The sequence below is a fragment of the Pan paniscus genome, chromosome 23, assembly GCF_029289425.2.
Source record: "Pan paniscus chromosome 23, NHGRI_mPanPan1-v2.0_pri, whole genome shotgun sequence".
NCBI lineage: Eukaryota > Metazoa > Chordata > Mammalia > Primates > Hominidae > Pan > Pan paniscus.
Window position 1 is genome coordinate 52028997 of NC_085927.1, and position 19746 is coordinate 52048742.

At 45.1% G+C, this 19746-nt stretch overlaps 1 protein-coding gene across 3 annotated transcripts in view; it reads right to left on the minus strand.

Annotated features, from left to right (window-relative positions):
- Nucleotides 1–19028, minus strand: part of TCF20 (transcription factor 20) — a 54876-nt gene extending 35848 nt beyond the window's left edge. For all 3 annotated transcript variants that reach the window (XM_055105399.3, XM_034948947.3, XM_034948950.3), the window contains exon 1: nucleotides 13368–19028. In XM_055105399.3, the coding sequence (XP_054961374.2) occupies nucleotides 13368–19028 (5661 nt within the window). The remainder of the gene's footprint in view (nucleotides 1–13367) is intronic.
- Between the last annotated feature and the right edge of the window lie 718 nt (nucleotides 19029–19746).

Consider the following 19746-nt stretch of genomic DNA (forward strand, 5'->3'; position numbering starts at 1 on the left):
GGTTTTAAATCGATGTGCTTTTCACAAATAATAGTGGATTAAAATGCCCAGGCCTGCTCTCTGAAGAGGAGGGAGACACAAAGTCTTATATCAGCAAACAAATACATTTCATTTTTGAGGGGTTGCCCTTTCAAAGCATTAGTATATTTTTATTACTTCAATAAAGAACCCTACCTAGAAACAAGCAAACAGAATAATTTGGGAACTGTCCTATCACTTATCCTAATGAATTACACTATTATCCTAGCAACCAGCTTTGTATGAAAAAACAAAAATAACTTTCAAGCAAACCAGAGGCCTTCACCTGACATGTGTCTGAACTAATATTTAAGGTTCACAATCACAGCTTTCAAAGTCTGGAACCACATGGCACCCCTAGGGAGCCAGCCACAATGAACAGGCCTGAGACTTGTTAGATGAATATACATTTTACTAGAAACTTCCACTAGCTGCTCAGTGAAACACATAACAGAGATGAAATGCCTCCACCGTTGAACAATGTCAGGGCACCCAGGTCCCACTGGTGGTGCTAGTCCATCAGAAGGGACTAGCACCACTTCAGATTTGAGTTCGGTTGGAAATTTGTTATTCTGTTGACCCTGGTATTGTCTATCTGCCTGTGTAGCAGTTCTTCAATTCTATTTTCATAAGGCACGTTAACTGACAGCAGTATGCTGCCAACATCTTCAAATTAAGTGTCAGCTCTTAAATGCATACAACCAAAATCACTCCACTATTACCAGGTTTACGTGGACAGCATCAGATAGGGCTGAATTTTCTCTTCAGTTTAATTTCCACCAATAAGTTTAGAGACAGGAGCGTTATCTTTACTAAACCAACACATGAGGACACAATTCTAAGGCTGATGCTAGGTAGCTCATAATATTTGCTTCCTTTAAAACCACATCAACTCAAAAGCTTCCAGGAATAGTTTAGCCTCCACCAAGGAGGCTACTTGATTTCCAGCAAAGTTAGTTTTATCCTTTACAGTCCTCTATCATCATCTAATTTACAGATGAGAAACTTTTTTTTTTTTTTTTGAGACGGAGTCTCACTGTGTCGCTCAGGCTGGAGGGCAGTGGCGCGATCTCGGCTCACTGCAAGCTCCGCCTCCCGGGTTCATGCCATTCTCCTGCCTCAGCCTCCGGAGTAGCTGGGACTACAGGTGCCCGCCACCACGCCCGGCTAATTTTTTGTATTTTTAGTAGAGACAGGGTTTCACCGTGTTAGCCAGGATGGTCTCGATCTCCTGACCTTGTGATCCGCCCGTCTCGGCCTGCCAAAGTGCTGGGATTACAGGCGTGAGCCACCGTGCCCGGCTGGGATGAGAAACTTTTTAAGAGCTCTACTAATGCCTAATTTAGGGGCACCCCTGAAGAAAGGAGTTCCATACATCTCAATTTTCCAGAGAAGTGATTCAGGCTATGAGAAATAGGTACAGAAAAACAAATTGAGAATAATAAAATTCCAAATTAACAATTAATGGACATTAAACACAAAATTAACAGGGAACAACATTAATATCACTAATAAAATAAATGAAAAGGAACTAAAAGTTTAAAAAGAAGGTCGAATGCCACTGAGGTAGCAGTAAACAGGCTCACCTGTCCTCATGGATGCTCACGCCTTGTTATGACCCTTTGTTGGTTAAACCACAAGACAATGCCTATCAAAAACCATAACAATGTTGGCCCTTCTTGACCTAGCAGTTCAACAGCCATAAATTTTTCTTTAAATCGAAAAATAAAAATGCTTATTGCTCCATAGAAAGTAGTAAATTAACTGGAAACCACCTCAATAAAAGTGCGGTACTTGAATAAATTACATTATACTCATGCTAAACTAAGAAAAAAGAAATCACAGATTAGAATGAAAATTAAAATTACAAAATGAAGTAAAAAAAGCAACACAGACTTGTATCTACACTGTGATGATGGAGACTCACAAGGTTTGAATCCTGGGCAAGCTCCTCTCTGGACCTCAAATCTCACCTGGAGTGTGATGAGACCCACCAGAAAGGGTTGGTTTGCGGTCTAAATGTGGTAATTCACGTATAGTGCTTAGAAAGCATTCAGTACATGTTAGCAGTCATTACAGTCATTCCTGGCATCCATGGAGGACTGGTTCCAGGACCTCTGCCAATACCAAACTCCACGGATGCCCAAGTCGCTTATATAAAATAGCACAGTATTTGTATATAAGCTAAGCACATCCTCCTGTATACTTTAAGCCATCTCTAGATTACGTATGATACCTAATATGATGTAGCTAATGCTATGCAAAGTTGTTACACTTTCTCATTTAGAGAATAATGACAAGAAGAAAAAAGTCTGTATATATTCAGAACAGATGGAATTTTTCCAAGTTTTTTTTTTTTTTGAGACAGTCTCGCTGTGTCGCCCAGGCTGGAGTGCAGTGGCGTGATCTTGGCTCACTGCAAGCTCCGCCTCCTGGGTTTACGCCATTCTCCTGCCTCAGCCTCCCGAGTAGCTGGGACTACAGGCACCCACCACCACGTCCAGCTAATTTTTTTTGTATTTTTAGTAGAGATGGGGTTTCACTGTGTTGGCCAGGCTGGTCTTGAACTCCTGACCTCAGGTGATCTGCCCACCTTGGCCTCCCAAGGTTCTGGGATTACAGGCGTGAGCCACTGCGCCCCGCCCCCTCCAAATATGTCCAATCTGCTGTTGATTGAATCTAAGAATGCAGAACCCATGAATATGGGAAGCTAACTGTATTATACTATTATATCTAGTGAAATAATCAGCACATGGACAAAATCTAGAAGAGTCAGATATGTTGGGTTATCAGGATTGCGGCATTCTTCTACGAACAGTTCCATTAGTTTTACAATAAGAATAATACTGTTATCTTTATGTAAATAATATGTAAATCTTTTTCATGACTCAGGAGTTCAAATGGGAACCCTGACCAGCACAGATGGTGCCAGCACCTCATCTAAACCCTGTGGCCAGTTTATCTTTTCTTCTGCCTTTTCCCATGTTTCTTGCTCCTTCCTATGGGCAGAGAGACGATTCCCACTTTAGAGCCCATTTCACCATAGAGTCATGTGGTAGCACTTTGCGTAGCCTCAATTCAATGCATAAAGGCATGAGGCTGCATTCTGAAACTGAGGAAATAGGGTACAACTGTGCACAACAGAGAGGTTTTCTTCAGGCCCATAAAAATGTTTGACATGTGCTCTTTCTCAGTGTAATTAAATACAGTCTTGGTTTTTCACCACATTGTCAGTATCTTGGGAAAATTATTTTAAAAGTCTAAACAGGCCAGGTGTGGTGGCTCAGGCCTGTAATCCCGACACTTTGGGAGGCCAAGGCAGGTGGATCACCTGAGGTCAGCAGTTCGAGACCAGACTGGCTAACATGGCAAAACCCCATCTCTACAAAAAAAAAAAAAAAAAAAAATTAGCCAGATGTGGTGACAGGAGAATCGCTTGAACCTGGGAGGCAGAGGTTGCAGTGAGCTGGGATCGCACCACTGCACTCCAGACTGGGCAAGAGTGACTCTGTCCAAAAAAAAAAAAAAGCCCAAACAGCAAGTTATCCTTTCTGTTTCCCCTTCCAATTACATTTTAGGAATAATTATAATGATAGCTTAAATTTTCTTGGTATCTTTTTGGGATTCTCTGGGTTTTTTCTTTTTTATAAACATGACACAGACCTCATGATTTCCTATTTTTCTCTCCACTTTCTTTCAATTTGGATTTAAAAATTTATCAGTTTACATCTATTTGAAAGGCTAAATAAAAAGCAAGCAGTTATTTAAAATGCTGTATTAGAATCTAGTGTTGACTTATCTAAACATGTATATTAGGCTGAACTGCCTTCATATCTAATATTTTCTTGTCTAATACATATTAAACGCAAACCTAAATTTCTTTTCTTCAACCCTTCTTTCTGTTATTGGTATGTTGATGACCCCTCACCTCGCCCACTGACTTGCTGGAGCTAGAAACCTCAACTTCATCCTTGACCTCTGCCTCCTCACTTTCCCAAACCTGCTGCATCTAGTCAGTGTTTAAAATCTATCAACTTTAGCCGGGTGCGGTGACTCACGCCTGTAATCCCAGCACTTTGGGAGGCAGGTGGATCGCCTGAGGTCAGGAGTTCGAGGCCAGCCTGGCCAACATGGTCAAACCCCATCTCTACTAAAAAATACAAAAATTAGTCGGCATGGTGGCACATGCTTGTAATCCCAGCTACTTGGGAGGCTGAGGCCTGGGAGGATGTTTGAAACTGGGGGGTGGAGGTTGCAGTGAGCCGAGAACGTGCCACTGCACTCCAGCATGGGTGACAGAGCAGGACTCCGTCTCAAAAACAACAAAAACAAAAACAAAAAAAAGTCTATCAACTTTGAATCCCTAAAACGTTTCTCAGATCCATCCAATCCTTCTGACTCCCGTTTCTACCACATACTCGGTCCTTACCAGCTCTTGCACAAATTAATCCCACAGCCTCTCGAATGACCTGTCTGCTTCTGATGTCTCCCTACTTATTTCCTGAGTTTCCTTTATAAAACACAAACCTGTACATGTGATTTACATGCTTAGAAATCACTAATGGTTTTGCACTGCCCGTAAATTAAAGGCTAAATCCTTCAAATACAATAGATCCCTGATATGGTTTGGATCTGTGACTTCACCAAATCTCAGGTTGAATTGTAGCACCCAATGCTGGAGGCAGGGCCTGGTGGGAGGTGGCTGGATCATGTGGGTGCTGTTCCTGTGATAGTGAGTTCTCACAAGACCTGGTTGTTTGAAAGTGTGCAACACCTCGCACCTCACTCTGTCTTGCTCCTGCCATGCAAGAAGCCTTCCTGCTCCCCCTCTACCTCCCTCCATGACTGTAAGTTTCCTGAGGCCTCCCCAGAAGCTGAGCAGATGCAGGCATCATGCTTCCTATACAGCTTCCAGAACTGTGAGCCAATTCAACCTCTTTTCTTTATACATCACCCAGCCTCAGGTATTTCTTTACGGACTAATACAAGCCCTCTGGAGTTCACATATTCTCAGTATATTCACTGTTTTAGGGGAGGAGGTGGAATGCTATAGGAAAGTACTTGTCCTGAATCATTCTGTGGATACACCACACAAACTCAGAATTCTTAATTATTTTGGGCCTTTTAGTGCTGACATGTTAAAAAGTTTACTTAAAAAAACAACTTTAGACCAGGCGCGGTGGCTCATGCCTGTAATCCCAACACTTCGGGAGGCTGAGGCAGACGGATCAGTTGAGGTCAGGAGTTCGAGATCAGCCTGGCCAACATGGTGAAACCCCGTCTCTACTAAAAATACAAAAATTAGCCAGGCATGGTGGCAGGTGCCTGCAACTTCAGCTACTCAGGAGGCTGAGGCAGGAGAATTGCTTGAACCTGGGAGGCGAAGGTTTCAGTGAGCTGAAATTGCGCCATTGCGGTCCAGCCTGGGGGATAGAGCAAGACTCAGTCTCAAAAAAAAACAAAACAAAACAAAACCAAAAAAACCCAACTTTACTACCAGGCAGACTCTTTTCTTTGGCTTTAGATAATCGCTATCAAAACTTTGTCATCTCACTAGAATGTTAATGCTTTTACTTAACATGCAAGGTAGATTTTAGTCCCTCCCTTTTGCCTTCTGTCTTTTGAGAGATATAATTCCTGAGTGTGTTCGTGCTGGCTGATGCTATTTCATAAGACATAATATTAATACTGCACCTGAAATACCTCACACCCTGCCACCCTTCCCCCTGCAGCAAACTTGAGTTTCCAACAAGAGTAAAAAGGAGATAATGTTTTTATTTCCACAAAGGACAACTTTCAAAGAGATTAAGTTCTGAACACCCCTGGCAAGATGAGCTAGCTGCACTATGATGGAACTACAACATGAGCTATAGAGTACTGAGTGAGCTTGCTAACAGGAACACATCTTTACTAAGACAACAATGAGGGAGGACACCATCTGAGGGCGGTCACCAGTCTGCAGCTTGCATTTCCTCTGAAACCACCTAACTGTTGAAATGTGCCAAACACTGCTCTAAGCACTTTCCAAAGAGCAACACATTTAATCCTCCTAACATACCTCTTTACTGTAGGTGCTGTCAGTTTTCATACTTTGTATGGTAAGGACAGTGAAGCACAGAGGTTAAGTGACTTGAGCTAGTGACCTCGCAAGGAAACCACAAGTCCTGGAATTCATATGAAGCAGTGTGACTCTGGGGCTCTCACCCAGGCCTCCCCTCTACACAGCTGTTAAGGAGAACGGCAAAAGCCAGGACCTTCCGGGGCAAGTGTTTAGCTGCCTTGATTTTCTCTTCTCATACGTTTCCACAAAGGACAACTTTCAAAGATTGTCCAATAAATTGGACGAATCTGATCTGCAGTAGCAAGCCTTGAGGGTCCCGCGAAATTGGCCTTGGCTTGGGGTGCGGAGGAGGAACCTCCATTTTCCTGAAACAGTATTGGAAGAAAGCCGTATCTTTTGGAAAAATCGAAGCCCTAGTGCAGGACCTGTGTGCGGCAAGGCGTTGCTTTCTGCAGAATCACACAAACTTTCCTGCATGAAGTTCAGAAGCCTTGACATAGAGCTTCTCTAACCACACACCAGCTAAGGGGCCGAGGCTGAGGCTGAGTCACCCTGCAAGTTCCCTGACAGCAGTTTAACTTCAGATTTCAACTGGTTTTCCAGTAGAGACTCAAGATATTTGTTGAATTGAAAGGGATGCCTGCTTTTACATACTATTTGCTGTTAGCTCTTTTAACAGATTAGCAATAACTAGTTTAACATCCCAGGGATGAGTAATTAACATATAATAACTTGTGTGTTGTGGCTTGTTTATCAATATTTTTGTTTATGGTCCTTTGGGATTTTTTTGAATATTTTTCTCTATTTATTTGAGACTAGGTCATTAAGACTGGCTAATTTTCGTATTTTTGGTAGAGACAGGGTTTCTCCATGTTGCCCAGGCTGGTCTCAAACTCCTGGGCTCAGGTAATCCAAAGTGCTAGGATTACAAGCATAAGCCACCTTGCCCAGCCTTGGCCAAAGAATCGTGTACTCCTTATAAATTTTACTTTAAAATCAAGTGTAATGCTCCCCACATCATCCCCCTACCTCTAGAGAAAAAAAAAGTCAAGAAATAAATCATAGTAAAATTTGAGTCCTTCAATTTGTCATGATTTATTCTGTAAGGTAATATATGCAATAAAATTCAAAACTGAAAATTTCACTTGATTCCTTAGAATTTGGACGAAATCCTGAAAGAAAATGAACCTTTTCTCTGGAAATTTAGTGTCAATGTCATCATGCAGTGATATAAAAAGATATACCACACAGTGTTAAGAAAAACAGGTAAATTAGATACAACTCTCTGCTATATACTGAAAGCCATGGGAACAGCAAGGCGAACAGGGCGCCACCGCCTAGAGAGTGAGAAATGAAGATGGGTCCCAGCAGAAGTAACAAAAAGCAAGTGCTTGCCAGAGAGAGGGGGCTGGGAGGGAGAGGAGAATGGAGAAAGGGAGTGTGGGAATGTGAGAAAGGGCAGTTGTAGCAAGCACAGAGGAAGAACAATCAGGTAGGGGTGGGGGTGAGGTACTGGAGTTAGGAGCAGAGAACAGGAGTTGAAGGGAGCCTTCACCAGGATGGGGGCCTTGCCAGGCCCTGGAAATGACCACCTTCAAGGAACATATAGTTGAGAATTTAGAGAGCATGTAGACTGGTGGCTCTATTTTACAGTTAAACTAGAGAGACTACCTTTCTGACTTGGCTGTTTTGATGTTTTAATATGTGATTTCATTTTCATAATGTAATCAATCTATTTTATATTTTCCAAATCATGTTTTTCATGACAATTTAAAGTAAATTTAAGAAAGATGTGAGTCTGTTAGATGGGGGAAGTAAATAATTATCCATTATTTAAACTTGTATTAAAAATAAGCCCCTAAACTGGCCAGGTGCAGTGGCTCACACCTATAATCCCAGTACTTTGGGAGGCCGAGGAGGGTGGATTCCTCAAGGTCAGGAGTTCAAGGCCAGCTTGGCCAACATCCTCAAATCCCGTCTCTACTAAAAATACAAAAATTAGCTGGGTGTGGTGGCACGCACCTGTAATCCCAGCTACTGGGGAGGCTGAGACAGGAGAATCACTTGAATACAGGAGGCGGAGGTTGCAGTGAGCCGAGATCATGCCACTGCACTCCAGCCTGGACAACAGAGTGAGACCCTGTCTCAAAAAATCAAGGAAAAAAAACCCTAAATATAATCTTTAATATATTGATTCAGAAATTTAAAGAAAATTGGCCAGGCACAGTGGCTCAGGCCTGTAATCCCAGCACTTTGGGAGGCTGAGGCAGGTGGATCACTTGAGATCAGGAGTTTGAGATCAGCCTGGCCAACATGGTGAAACCCTGTCTCTACTAAAAATACAAAAATTAGCCAGGTGCGGTGGTGCATGACTGCAGTCCCAGTTACTCGGGAGGCTGAGGCAGGAGAGTCACTTGAACCCACGAGGAGGTGGCTGCAGTGAGCCAAGATTGTGCCACTGCACTCCAGCCTGGCAACAGAGCAAGACTCATCTCAAAATAAAAATAAAAATAGAAAATAAAAATTAACCTAAAACCAGTTAACATATACTCTCAGGTAAAAAAAAGATTAAAAGTTTCCCAAGAGGGGTTGGAAAAATTTGGGAGGGGCACCTTCTATGAGAGGGGAACAAGCAAAGACTCCCCCACTAGTAGGGCTATGCAGCCTCAAGGGATCCATGGCCACCAGATCTACCTTCTGTCACATCCCTGCACGCCTTGGCATTCCTTAATGTCTCAAAGGTGATTTGTACATACCAAGTTATATCCATACCCATTCAGAGGCAATTACCTCTGTAATATCATTCATGTCAGAGGTCATTGTGATTCTCATACACAATTATACCAAGGCAAACAGTGGTCAATGTTGGACAGAAGCAAAGGGGACTTGTGCTGAAATGAATAGATTCACAAGTCCCACACTTGTGGGAAGGGAAAAAGGAAGGGAAGTAAACACCATTTTTAAATATAGAAATGTTCTAGTTTTCGGCAATTTTCAGAGTAGTGTGACACAGGGAGAGGAGCAATGTCTCTTGAGGACTTCCCAATATTTTAATACAACATCGTGCTTGTCAAAACACCTGATAAATACATAGGCCAAAATGGATCTCTAATGAAATATATGTGACTTTATCTTACATGATAGGATTAAGGGCATGCTCATTAAGCAAGACCAAAACTGAATGCATCTATCTGCTAAAACCTAGTAAGATAAAACTAGACTCAAAGTATCCTGGACAATTGAAACATCATCTGTCCAATTAAATAAAAGGCAAGTTAGTGTAATTTTAATTTGTCCTTGAGTGCACTGAGAAAAGTAGAATAAAAGCTAGGTAAATAAAAGCTAGAAACGGATCTTATAGTGATAGTGGTACATCAGCTCAAAGAGACAACAAGCCTAACTTTTTTCTTATTTTTTTTGGAGATTGAATCCCACTCAGTCGCCCAGGCTAGAGTGCAGTGGCACAGTCTTGGCTCACTGCAACCTCCGTCTCCTAGGCTCAAGCCATTCTCCTGCCTCAGCCTCCCGAGCAGCTGGGATTACAGGTGCCTGCCACCATGTCCAGCTAAGTTTTGCATATTTTTAGTAGACACGGGGTTTGACCATGTTGGCCAGGCTGGTCTTGAACTCCTGACCTCAGGCAATCTGCCCACCTCGGCCTCCCAAAGTGCTGGGACTACAGGCGTGAGCCATCATGCCCGGCCCAAGACCTGAATTGAGACACAGGATCTAGAGATTTGCTGGGGAAGATTTAGCCTGATTATTGATTATCAATTATTGCTATAGAACACCTAAAAGTTTACACAAAAAAACTGGGCTGAGATATGTTAATAATAAATGTTGAAATAACGAAAACACTGTCAGATGGTCACATACACATATGCACATCAAAAAGCAATAAACAGGCTGGGCGCAGTGACCCACACCTGTAATCCCAACACTCTAGGAGGTCAAGGCAGATGGATGATCTGAGGTCAGGAGTTCCAGACCAGCCTGGCCAACATGGTGAAACCCCACAACAAAGTGAGATTCTGTCTCAAAAAACAAACAACAAAAAACCCACCAAATACTGTGACTTTCCAAGGAAAGTTGGGAAGCAAGAACTCAACTTTGACAAGAGGATGATTAACGGATTATTTTGAGCGCTCAAATTTGACTAAAGAATTTTGTACTTGAGGGTCTTAAATGTTACATCCTCCTAGGATCTTTGCATTTTAAAATGTCATTGCGTATAAACTTCTTAGGGGAAGTAAATCTTCTACCTCAAACTTGGAGTTTCACCGTGATGTTAATAATGGAGACAGGGAAGGAGGCACAAAGAAAAGACCATAATTGGGAGATAGGGGACATGATAAGAGGAAAGGGCAAGCTCCCTGCATGACTGAATTAAAATGTTCTAATTTTAAATATATATTTCACATTCAATATAATTTTTACTATAGTCTATGGGCACTTCCTTTTTGCCAGAAGGTTATAAATAATATGGTAGACTACTAAACATACAGTTGTACATCCATCTGATCCCTTCCCACGAAAAAGTGGATAAACTTGCAAGATAAACTCATGACACCATGAGCAATGGGAAGCTGGAAACATGAGAGATGAAGTGAGTGACAGTGATGCTGTGCACTGCAAGGAAGCAGACAGTAATGATGAGTGCAGTGGAGGAGCCCCCAGAAAGCCAGCCACTTTAGGGCACAGAGCTTGGGGGGGCCTCAGTAAGTGGGGGTGCAACATGGGGCTGAAAAATAGAGCATTAGCCCAAAGTTTCTAAGAGGAGTTAGATCCTTAACCCAGTTCAACCAGGTAACTGTTCTCATCTACTGAAAACAGGCGGGAGATTGTCAAAGTCCGCGCACTGAATCATTAGCCCATATCCCCACCCACACAACCCTACCATCCTCTTCTCCACTTGGCTTTTAGGACGCTGGCAGCCAAGCTTGCATCTCTAGACAGGAAATCTCAAGATTTTTCTCTGGAACAAAAAAAAAAAATGTTTTTTTTCCTCTGGGAAAACTCAACTCAGAAAAAAGACCCATATGCTGGCTGGCTGCCTTATTATTCTACGGAGAGGACTACAGGCTAGCAAGCCTGGCCCATACTGTAACACAGAGCTTCAAGCCATTTTTTAAAACATCTCTTTCTCTCTTAAAAATATAAATCAAGGCTGGGTGCAGTGGCTCAAGCCTGTAATCCCAGCACTTTGGGAGGCCGAGGTGGGCGGATCACCTGAGGTCAGGAGCTCGAGACCAGACTGACCAACGTGGAGAAACCTCATGTCTTCTAAAAATACAAAATTAGCTGCGCATGGTGGCGCATGCCTCTAATCCCAGCTACTCAGGAGGCTGAGGCAAGAGAATCGCTTGAACCTGGGAAGCGGAGGTTGCGGTGAGCAGAGGTTGCGGTGAGCTGAGATTGCGCCATTGCACTCCAGCCTGGGCAACAAGAGCGAAACTCCATCTCAATAAAGAAAAGAAAAATCAAGACATCTGAAGAACCTCTAACAAGAAAGAGAAAATAGGAAACAGACAAAGATTTTTAAAAATTATAGTACAGGCCAAGTGTAGTGGCTCACGCCTGTAATTCCAGCACTTTGGAAGGCTGACGTGGGAGGATTGCTTAAGCTCAGGTGGTGAGACCAGCCTGCCTGGGCAACAAAGTGAGATGCTGTCTCTACAAAAAGTAGAGAACTTAGCCAGGTGTACTGGCATGCACCTGTGGTCCAGCTACTTGGGAGGATCCCTTGAGCCCAGTGGTTGGAGGCTGCAGTGAGCCATCATCACATCACTGCACTCCAGCCTGGGTAAGGGCATGAAACTGAAACAAAAACAAAAACAAAAAATACGTTATAATGTATTCAAAAAGTAAGAGAAACGATTATAGCCATCAACTAGGCTCTGATTATTCTTTAAAAGTCAGTACATTCAGAGAAAAAAAAAGCTCTTCAAAATATCAGGAAAAAAATAAGTAAATAAAAGGCTAGAAGGCTGGGCACTGTGGCTTGTGGCACATGCCTATAATCCTGGTACTTTAGAAGACCGAAGTGGAAGGATTGCTTGAGTCCAGCAGTTTGAGACCACTCTGGGCAACACAGTGAGACCTTGTTTCTGCAAAAAATATAAATATTAGCTGGGCATGGTGGCACACGCCTTTAGTCCCAGGTACCAGGGAGCCCCAGAGTTCGAGAATGCAGTAAGCTGTGATCGCACCACTGCATTCCAGCCTGAGTGACAACAAAACAAAACAAAACCAAAACAAAAACCACATACAAAAAAGATTAGATGATAAAGCTGAAGAAAGCACAGAGAAATCAGAACAAAAAGATAATGAGATAAAACATAAAACAGAGGAGAAAAGATAAAAACAGAGGATCAATCCAGGAGGTAAAATGCCTTATATTAACAGGAATTATAAAGAGAGCAGAGAAAATAGAGGGAAGGAAATTTTCAAAGAACTACCACATGACAAATTGCCTGAACTGAAAGACATCAGCGTACATAAGATCTCATAGAGTAGCCAACATAATCATGAAATGACCTAGTCAAGACCTATCATTTTGACATCTCAAGACCCTAGGGAAAAGGAGAAGATCCTCAAACTTTCCAGAAGAAAAACAGAACATGCATCAAGGGATGAAAAATTAGAATGGCAGTCTTCTCAACTGCAGCACTGGAAGCTAGTGGACAAACCAGGAAGAACGACTGCAAGACAGTGAGAGAAAAATCACCTCCACTCTAGAATTCCACACCTGGCCAACTCTCAATTAAGCATGAGGCTAGGATAAAGTCATGCTCAGATATATAGGATCTCAACATTTTTACACTCCCACACACCCTTTCTCACAAAACTACTAAAGGATGATGCACGCCCTTAAATGAAGGCTCACTTTAAGAATGAGGAAGAAATGGGATTCAGGAAACAGAACATTCAACAGAGGAGAGAAAGAAATGAAGATGATGATGTTGATGATCTGCCCCAGGATAAGTTATGAAACAGATCCAAAGAATAAATATCCTAACTGGAAAGTGTGGGTTAGAAAAGATGTGGCCCAAGAAACTTGAAATATAATAATATGCTTCATAAGCATTATACATTTCAAAAAATGAAAAACGATTTTAGAAGTCTATACAAATCTTCCAAATTACCTATTTCATTTTCTGTCCATCACATGGGCATAGGCACTTTAATTTGGAGGAATAATCATGTGACATGTAAGAACAAAAACATGCAAGAAAAGGAACCAAATGAAATAAAAATCCCAAGCTGGTAAGAGATTTCTCATACTCACCATCTCTCTGGCTATTTCCAGCGCTTCCTGCAGGCCATAGAGCCTGCCACAAACCAGGTAGATTCCATTGGCCCAGAGAATACAACCCTCATGGACCCAAAATTCATTGCTGTCAAGAGGTAGTTCAGGGATTTGTAACTCCAGCTCAGGGCCACCTTCTGAAGTGGTGGGCACGGAGGGCTTCGAGTCCAAAACAGTCTTTTCACTGCTGCCCTCAGTGGCTGCTTTTTTACAAGGGAGCCCCCTGGACAGGGACCGAGGGCCTCCACCACAGTCTTCCGAGCGGTGGCGCCGCTTAAACCTGGGGTGTGCGGCCAGGCTTCTCTGCTCCTTCTGCTGCTGCTGCTGCTCTTCCTCCTCCTCAGTGTCCGTCTTGGAGCCATTAGAAGCACTTTTGTGCCGTACCTTAACTTTGCTCTGCATTTCTGTGGCCCTCTTAGGAGGTGGATTCTTCGGGAGAGTGGCTGCATAATCTTGGGGATAAAAAGGTCCAAAGAGGTCACCCATGTTCCGGTAACTGGCCCACTTGCCACACAGACAGCAAACCAGGTGCCCCATAACCGAAGACTCTGTCACAACAGGTCCCTGCAGCATAAAGGACGAGGCCGGGAGCGCCTTGCTTTCAGTGCTGCTAGGTGGAGGGGTCAGTGACCTCTGACCCTTCCTGCCCCTCACTAATTTGGTCTGTTCTTCTTCCTCAGCATTGATGATTGTACAAACGGCTCCAAGTTCACACTTATTTACTACATGGATGTAAGGGTAAAAAGACTTGTTCTTGGCATCAGTTTTATCCAGTGGCTGGGTGGCATATTTTAGTTTGATCTCAGGTTCTTGGGGTTCCACAATGGGAACTGCTTGTTTGGTTTTTCGCTTCCTCGGCTGGGCCCCAGGCTTCCTTCTCTCCCTCCTTTGCCTCTGTTTTTTTGGCTTTGGCTCTCCATCTGCAGAACCTTCTGGTATCTGTGGGGGCTGAGGGGGTGGAGGCGGTGGCTGCTGCTGCTGTTTCTTTTGCTTATTCACACTACCAATGGGTCTCCCCTTCTTCTTTCCTGATGGGAAATATCCCTTTGGAGGGAAACCCTCTTGCTTCGGTGAAATCGTCACTGTATCGTTCTCCTTCTCTTCAGCCTTGGGGTTTGCCTCAGGGGCCAATAAGCCCACCGGAGGTACATTCTTTGAGTCTGGAAAGATTAAAGGTGCTGTTCCACCCAGGGAACCATCTGGTCTCCCTTGGTTACTACCAGGCTTCTGTGAGGTTGTGGATGTCATGGCACCAGGGGGTTCCTTTCCGGCAGTAACTGTTTCTGCATGTGTCTCTGTCTTCACTTTGTCATCCACGCTGCCACGCCACTCTTCTGAAGACCTTGGAAGAGGTTTCTCTACATGCAACTCCTGGTTTGCTGGACTGACTAGGTCCGAAGCCACCTCACCTTTTCTCTTCTCTATGTCAGCATCCTGAACAGCAACACTCCCACCTTCAGGAGGACCACTCTTCAAAGACAGTATATCATCAAGCGTAACCGTGTCTCCCCCAGTCTCCGCACTGTTCGAAGATGCACTCCTCCTAATATTTGGGGATGTAATCTTCTGAACTATAGCTTCCAATTTCAATCCCCGTCCTTTCCGTGGGGGCAGTATTTTGGTCTTAGCAGGGCTTGTGAGGGTAACAGCAGGGCAGTTTCTATTATCTGGACTTGGAAGGTCCTTGGAGGAATCTCTCTTAGGGACAGACTTGATATCCTGACTGTGAGAAAGATGGGCATAGGAATTGAATGCTTTATCAGCGCCTTCTTTTGATGAGTGAAGGAGGCGACCTTTATCTTCAGTGCTACTGTTCTTTACATCTTGTGACTGTCTCTTACTGGGAATGGGAGAGATAAAAGAACGAACACGCCTCCTCATGATTAAGGGGTTTTGAGAAGAATGATCCTCCTGGCCTGGAAGTCTCAGCATAACACTACCAGGTTTGGATGACTGTGTAGCCTCAGCTAGTCCATGTCCATCAGTCTCATGGGGCGGCCCATACCTTTTTTGACTGGACATTCCTGGAGGACCGCTGCTTTTGGCTGGAGAAGTTTGCCGAGAAAGATCCCAACAGGATTCTTGTAACTTCTGGGAGCCATGCTTTAATTCCATGCCCTTGTTAGGCAGACCATCACTAGACATTAGGCAGCGCCCAGCCTCCTGGGCACTGGGGTCATGGTAAGTCCCCACTGGTGGGCCATACATCATACCATCTTTGTCATTTTTCAGAGGGCTCCGTACTCTGTCAAGAAACTGCTGCTGCCTTGGACTCTTCCGTGGCCCCTCCTGCCTGTGCTGTGCTGCAGCAATTACTCCCTGAGCAGAACCGCTGCTCCAGTCTTTATACTCCTCTGGTTGCTGTTGGTACATCTGTCTCTTATAATGCAGCTGAGAATTCAAACCTGCATTAGGGTCCCCATAAGCATGAGCCCGAGTATTTGCATGATAAGCAGAGGCCAGGGTTTCTGAGTTGGGAGAAAAGGGAGTGTGTAAAGAACTCCGGTTAGCCCTCTCTGAAAAGGTCATGTGTGGATTCATGTGATGAGGGTCTCCCCCTGGGCCTCTGCTCCGCCCAGGAGACATTTTCAATTTTTCTGCAAAGTCATGATATTGAGAAGGGGACCGACCCCTCATGCCCTCCCGACCACCAACTCTGCCAGGGACCCGCCGCATTGGCGTGGGTCTGCTGTCTTGCGGGCCGTAGTCTGAAAGGGAATCATGGGTCGCTGCTCCAGGGCTGGCATTGCCGCGGTAAGACTCATGCTTGATGCTAGGAGGATGGCAGTGGTCTCCAGATTTCTTGTTGTTGAAACTAGCTTGAGATTTAGACTGTTCAAAGTCTTCCTCTTTTATCTGCCCGCTCTGGGATTTCAGCTTGGTTTCCATGGACACCAAACCACCAGGAAGAATGACCGACTGACTTAAAGTTGGATTGAGACGGTCATTCCTCCCAATTCTGGTGTCGGCACTCATGTGTCCCAGCGAGTGAGCCCCTGGGTCCCTGACAATCTGTCTTAGTGGAGAAATATCACAGATCACTGATCTTCTTTCAGAGAGGGAACCCCCAGGCTCATGTGCTGATGATTGAGGCTCTATTTCAAACTTTCTGGGAATTGGATAGTCAGTCAAATTGATCTGTTTCATTTCAGGAGCTGTGCTGCTTGATTTCCTTTCCCAGGGGCCCCAGTGGGGATTTTCTAATAGAGACCCAATGCTTTTGTTCAGAAGGCCCCTGCTAGCTAATTCATTGGTTTGACTAACCAAGACATTGGGCCTTGTGGTTCCTTCTAGGCTACCAGCCATCCCCTGATGCTCTTGAGTACTCCTAGAATATCTCCTGTCAGGGTGGTGGTGGTAACCCTGAAGCACTTCCTGAAGGAGGCTTGGGAATTTTTCATTTCTACCCTTTCGTTCCCCATGGCCAGTGAAATCTCCCTTTTCTTGCCCTGTAGGATACTGAGGAAAGCCACTGACATTTCGTGGCACGGCTGACCCGAAACTATCTTTGTAACTATAGCGCAGACTTCCAGGAGATTTGCTAGGCTCAGTTCTGCTCGTAAAAACAGGGCCCGCTGCAGAATGGCCACTCTGGCCATTTCCTTCTCCATTATGGTTGGAGTTGTTATCGCCATTCTTGTTTCCTTTGCTCCCTCCTCCTCCTGGAGGCTCTGGCTGGGGAAGTGATGCATGACTGGTTTCCTTTGCCCCACCATTGCTAGGTGGCCTTTGAGTGGCTGCAGGATCATCCTCTTGGGAGCCTTTATCTTGTCCACCAGGCTTTTCTACCCGACCTGTCATGGCTTCCCGGGAGACAATCACCCCAACTGTCTTCTCATTAACCTTTGGGTTCCCGTCGGATGACAATGGCATGTCCTTAGCGCCTGGTGAGGTGGCCTCTTCTCTTGCGGCAGGACTAGCATTGAGTCTGGGGGGTTCATTCTGAGCACCTTGTGCCGGTGAGGAGCCAGCTTTCTCAGAGGCTCCACCCTTGTAGGTGGTGTCAGAGCTGGTGCTCTGGCCACTTAGTTGCCGCACTCTCTCGCCTTGATCCTCTGAACTGCTGGAGCAGCCTCCATCTAATGACTCTGCCATAGGGGACTTCAGCTGTTCTTCAGGTTGTGAGGAGCCGTCAGAATTTGTGCAGCTATCTGCTTTCTTGGAAGATGAGGGCCTCTTGGAGGTCTTCTTCTGAGGAGTCAGGGCATCAGAAAGTAACATGTGCTGGACAGTGTTAGGAAGATTGGCCACTTGAGTACTCAGAGCACTCAAACTACTCAACCCAGGATCTGTCAGTCGCTTTTCTGGTACCCCTTCAAGTCCAAACCCTTTGAAGCCTGCAGCATGAGAATTAGGACTGGGCATCATTGATGGGGTTGGACTGAGTTGAGGCATTAACTGTAAAATTCTGTTTCTGGAACCCATAGGCACACTGCCTTGCCCACACTGGAGATTCTCCCCAGTCTGCATGAGAGGAGATGGGGTAGAACTACAGCTTGGAGACTGAACCACAGAGGCAGCTGGAGAAGGGTTAGAAATGGGGCTGAAGTTCTGGTGAAACTGCATGGGGGACCTCACAGGAACCTCAGGCTGGTTGTACTGCCCCACTTGGCTTTGCAGGGGCAGCTTGGTGGCAGCGTTAGTATACTGCATCACATGCTGAGAAGGGTGTTGTTGTTGCTGCTGTTGCTGCTGCTGCTGCCCCTGTTGGGTCCCTTGTGGAATCTTTGCCTGTTCAAAATTCTTCATAGATTGAGGCTGATAGCTGTAATTGGATTGTGTTCCATAAGCCTGTGCATTAGAACCCACATTGTGTCCTTCATACTGAGATCCAGCATTCACACTGTAACTGCCATCATAGCTCTGTCCAGACTGGCTAAAACGCTGTGGTGAAGGGAAGGAGGAGGAGGAGGAGGAGGAAGCAGAAGACTGATAGTGTTGGCCAAACTGACCCACTCTTAACTGGTAACCAGCAGCAGAGGATGGCAGAGTTGAGGGCCGCTGCATTGGCTGTAGATGGGATGAGCTGGATGCTGGTTGGCCAGTGGCCTGTGGCAGGGGCTGATGGGACTGGTAAAGCTGTTGTCTCAACTGCTGGACTTGCTGCTGCTGCTGCTGCTGGCTGGAAGCCTGCTGTTGGTACTGAGCACTCCCTGGAGAGAAAGGCCCAGTGTAATCCTGCTGATAATGTGACACACCGCCAAGGCCAGAGTGCTGTGCTTGAAACTGGCCCACATGACCCTCACTCCCATACTGATTGCCAAAGCTGCTCCCCTGGGGGGGTCCATAGCTCTGCACAGGCCCAGAAGGCCTTCGCTGAGGAGGCTGTGGGGTTCCTGTAGTCACGGGGTCTTTGTTGCCTGCCATGTAGTAAAAATCTCCAGCCTCTTTCCTGAAACCCTGGTAACCTTGATGGCCAGAGGTCTCGCTAGCCATCGCTGCCGCAGCAGCTGCTGCTCCTCGTCGTCCACCACCACTGCCACTGCCACTGCTGCCACTACTGCCACCTGTACCTCCAAAATTCTGGAACATCTGGGCCTGACGAGGGCTGAACTCTTCTAGCCGGGATGAGCCGTGTACCTCCTGTGGGTAGCTTTGCTGGTTTCCGTGGTAACTGCTTTGCTCCCGAAAGGACTGCATACTGTTCAGCAGCACAGCAGCAGGCCAACAGCCCTCCTAGAAATAGAAGAAAGAAAAACATTAGACACGCATCTCCTCGGTACAAATAAAATCAAGTCTAGATGATGGAGGGAATAAAGATGAATCAGATGCCCAGATGAAGCTGACTGGTTTGAATTTCTATTTTTTTGTTTGTTTGTTTGTTGAGACAAGAGTCTCACTCTGTCACCCAGGCTGGAGTGCAATTGCACGATCTCAGCTCACTGCAACTTCTGCCTGCAGGGTTCAAGCAATTCTCTTGCCTCAGCCTCCCGAGTAGCTGGGACTACAGGCGCGTGGCCACCAGGCTCGGCTAATTTTTTGTATTTTTAGTAGAGACAGGGTTTCACTGTGCTGGCCAGGCTGGTCTCGAACTCCTGACCTCGTGATCCGCCCGCCTCGGCCTCCCAAAGTGCTGGAATTACAGGCATGAGCCACCACGCCTGACGTTGAATTTCATCTTTTATATTTTATCGTATCCACTTCTGAAAATGCACATATGCAGAGAAATGGCCTAAAGAGTGAGGCAAGAATCTGTAGTAGAATGAAAAGCAGCACTCTGAGTGCATACAAACCCAATACAGCAAAAACATGTATGTCTCATATATCTAATAATGCCTTATTAGACAAATGAGCCCCCAAACTCAACCGGATTAAAATATGGGGCTGTGTTATTACTGTCAATGAAAAACAGCAATTT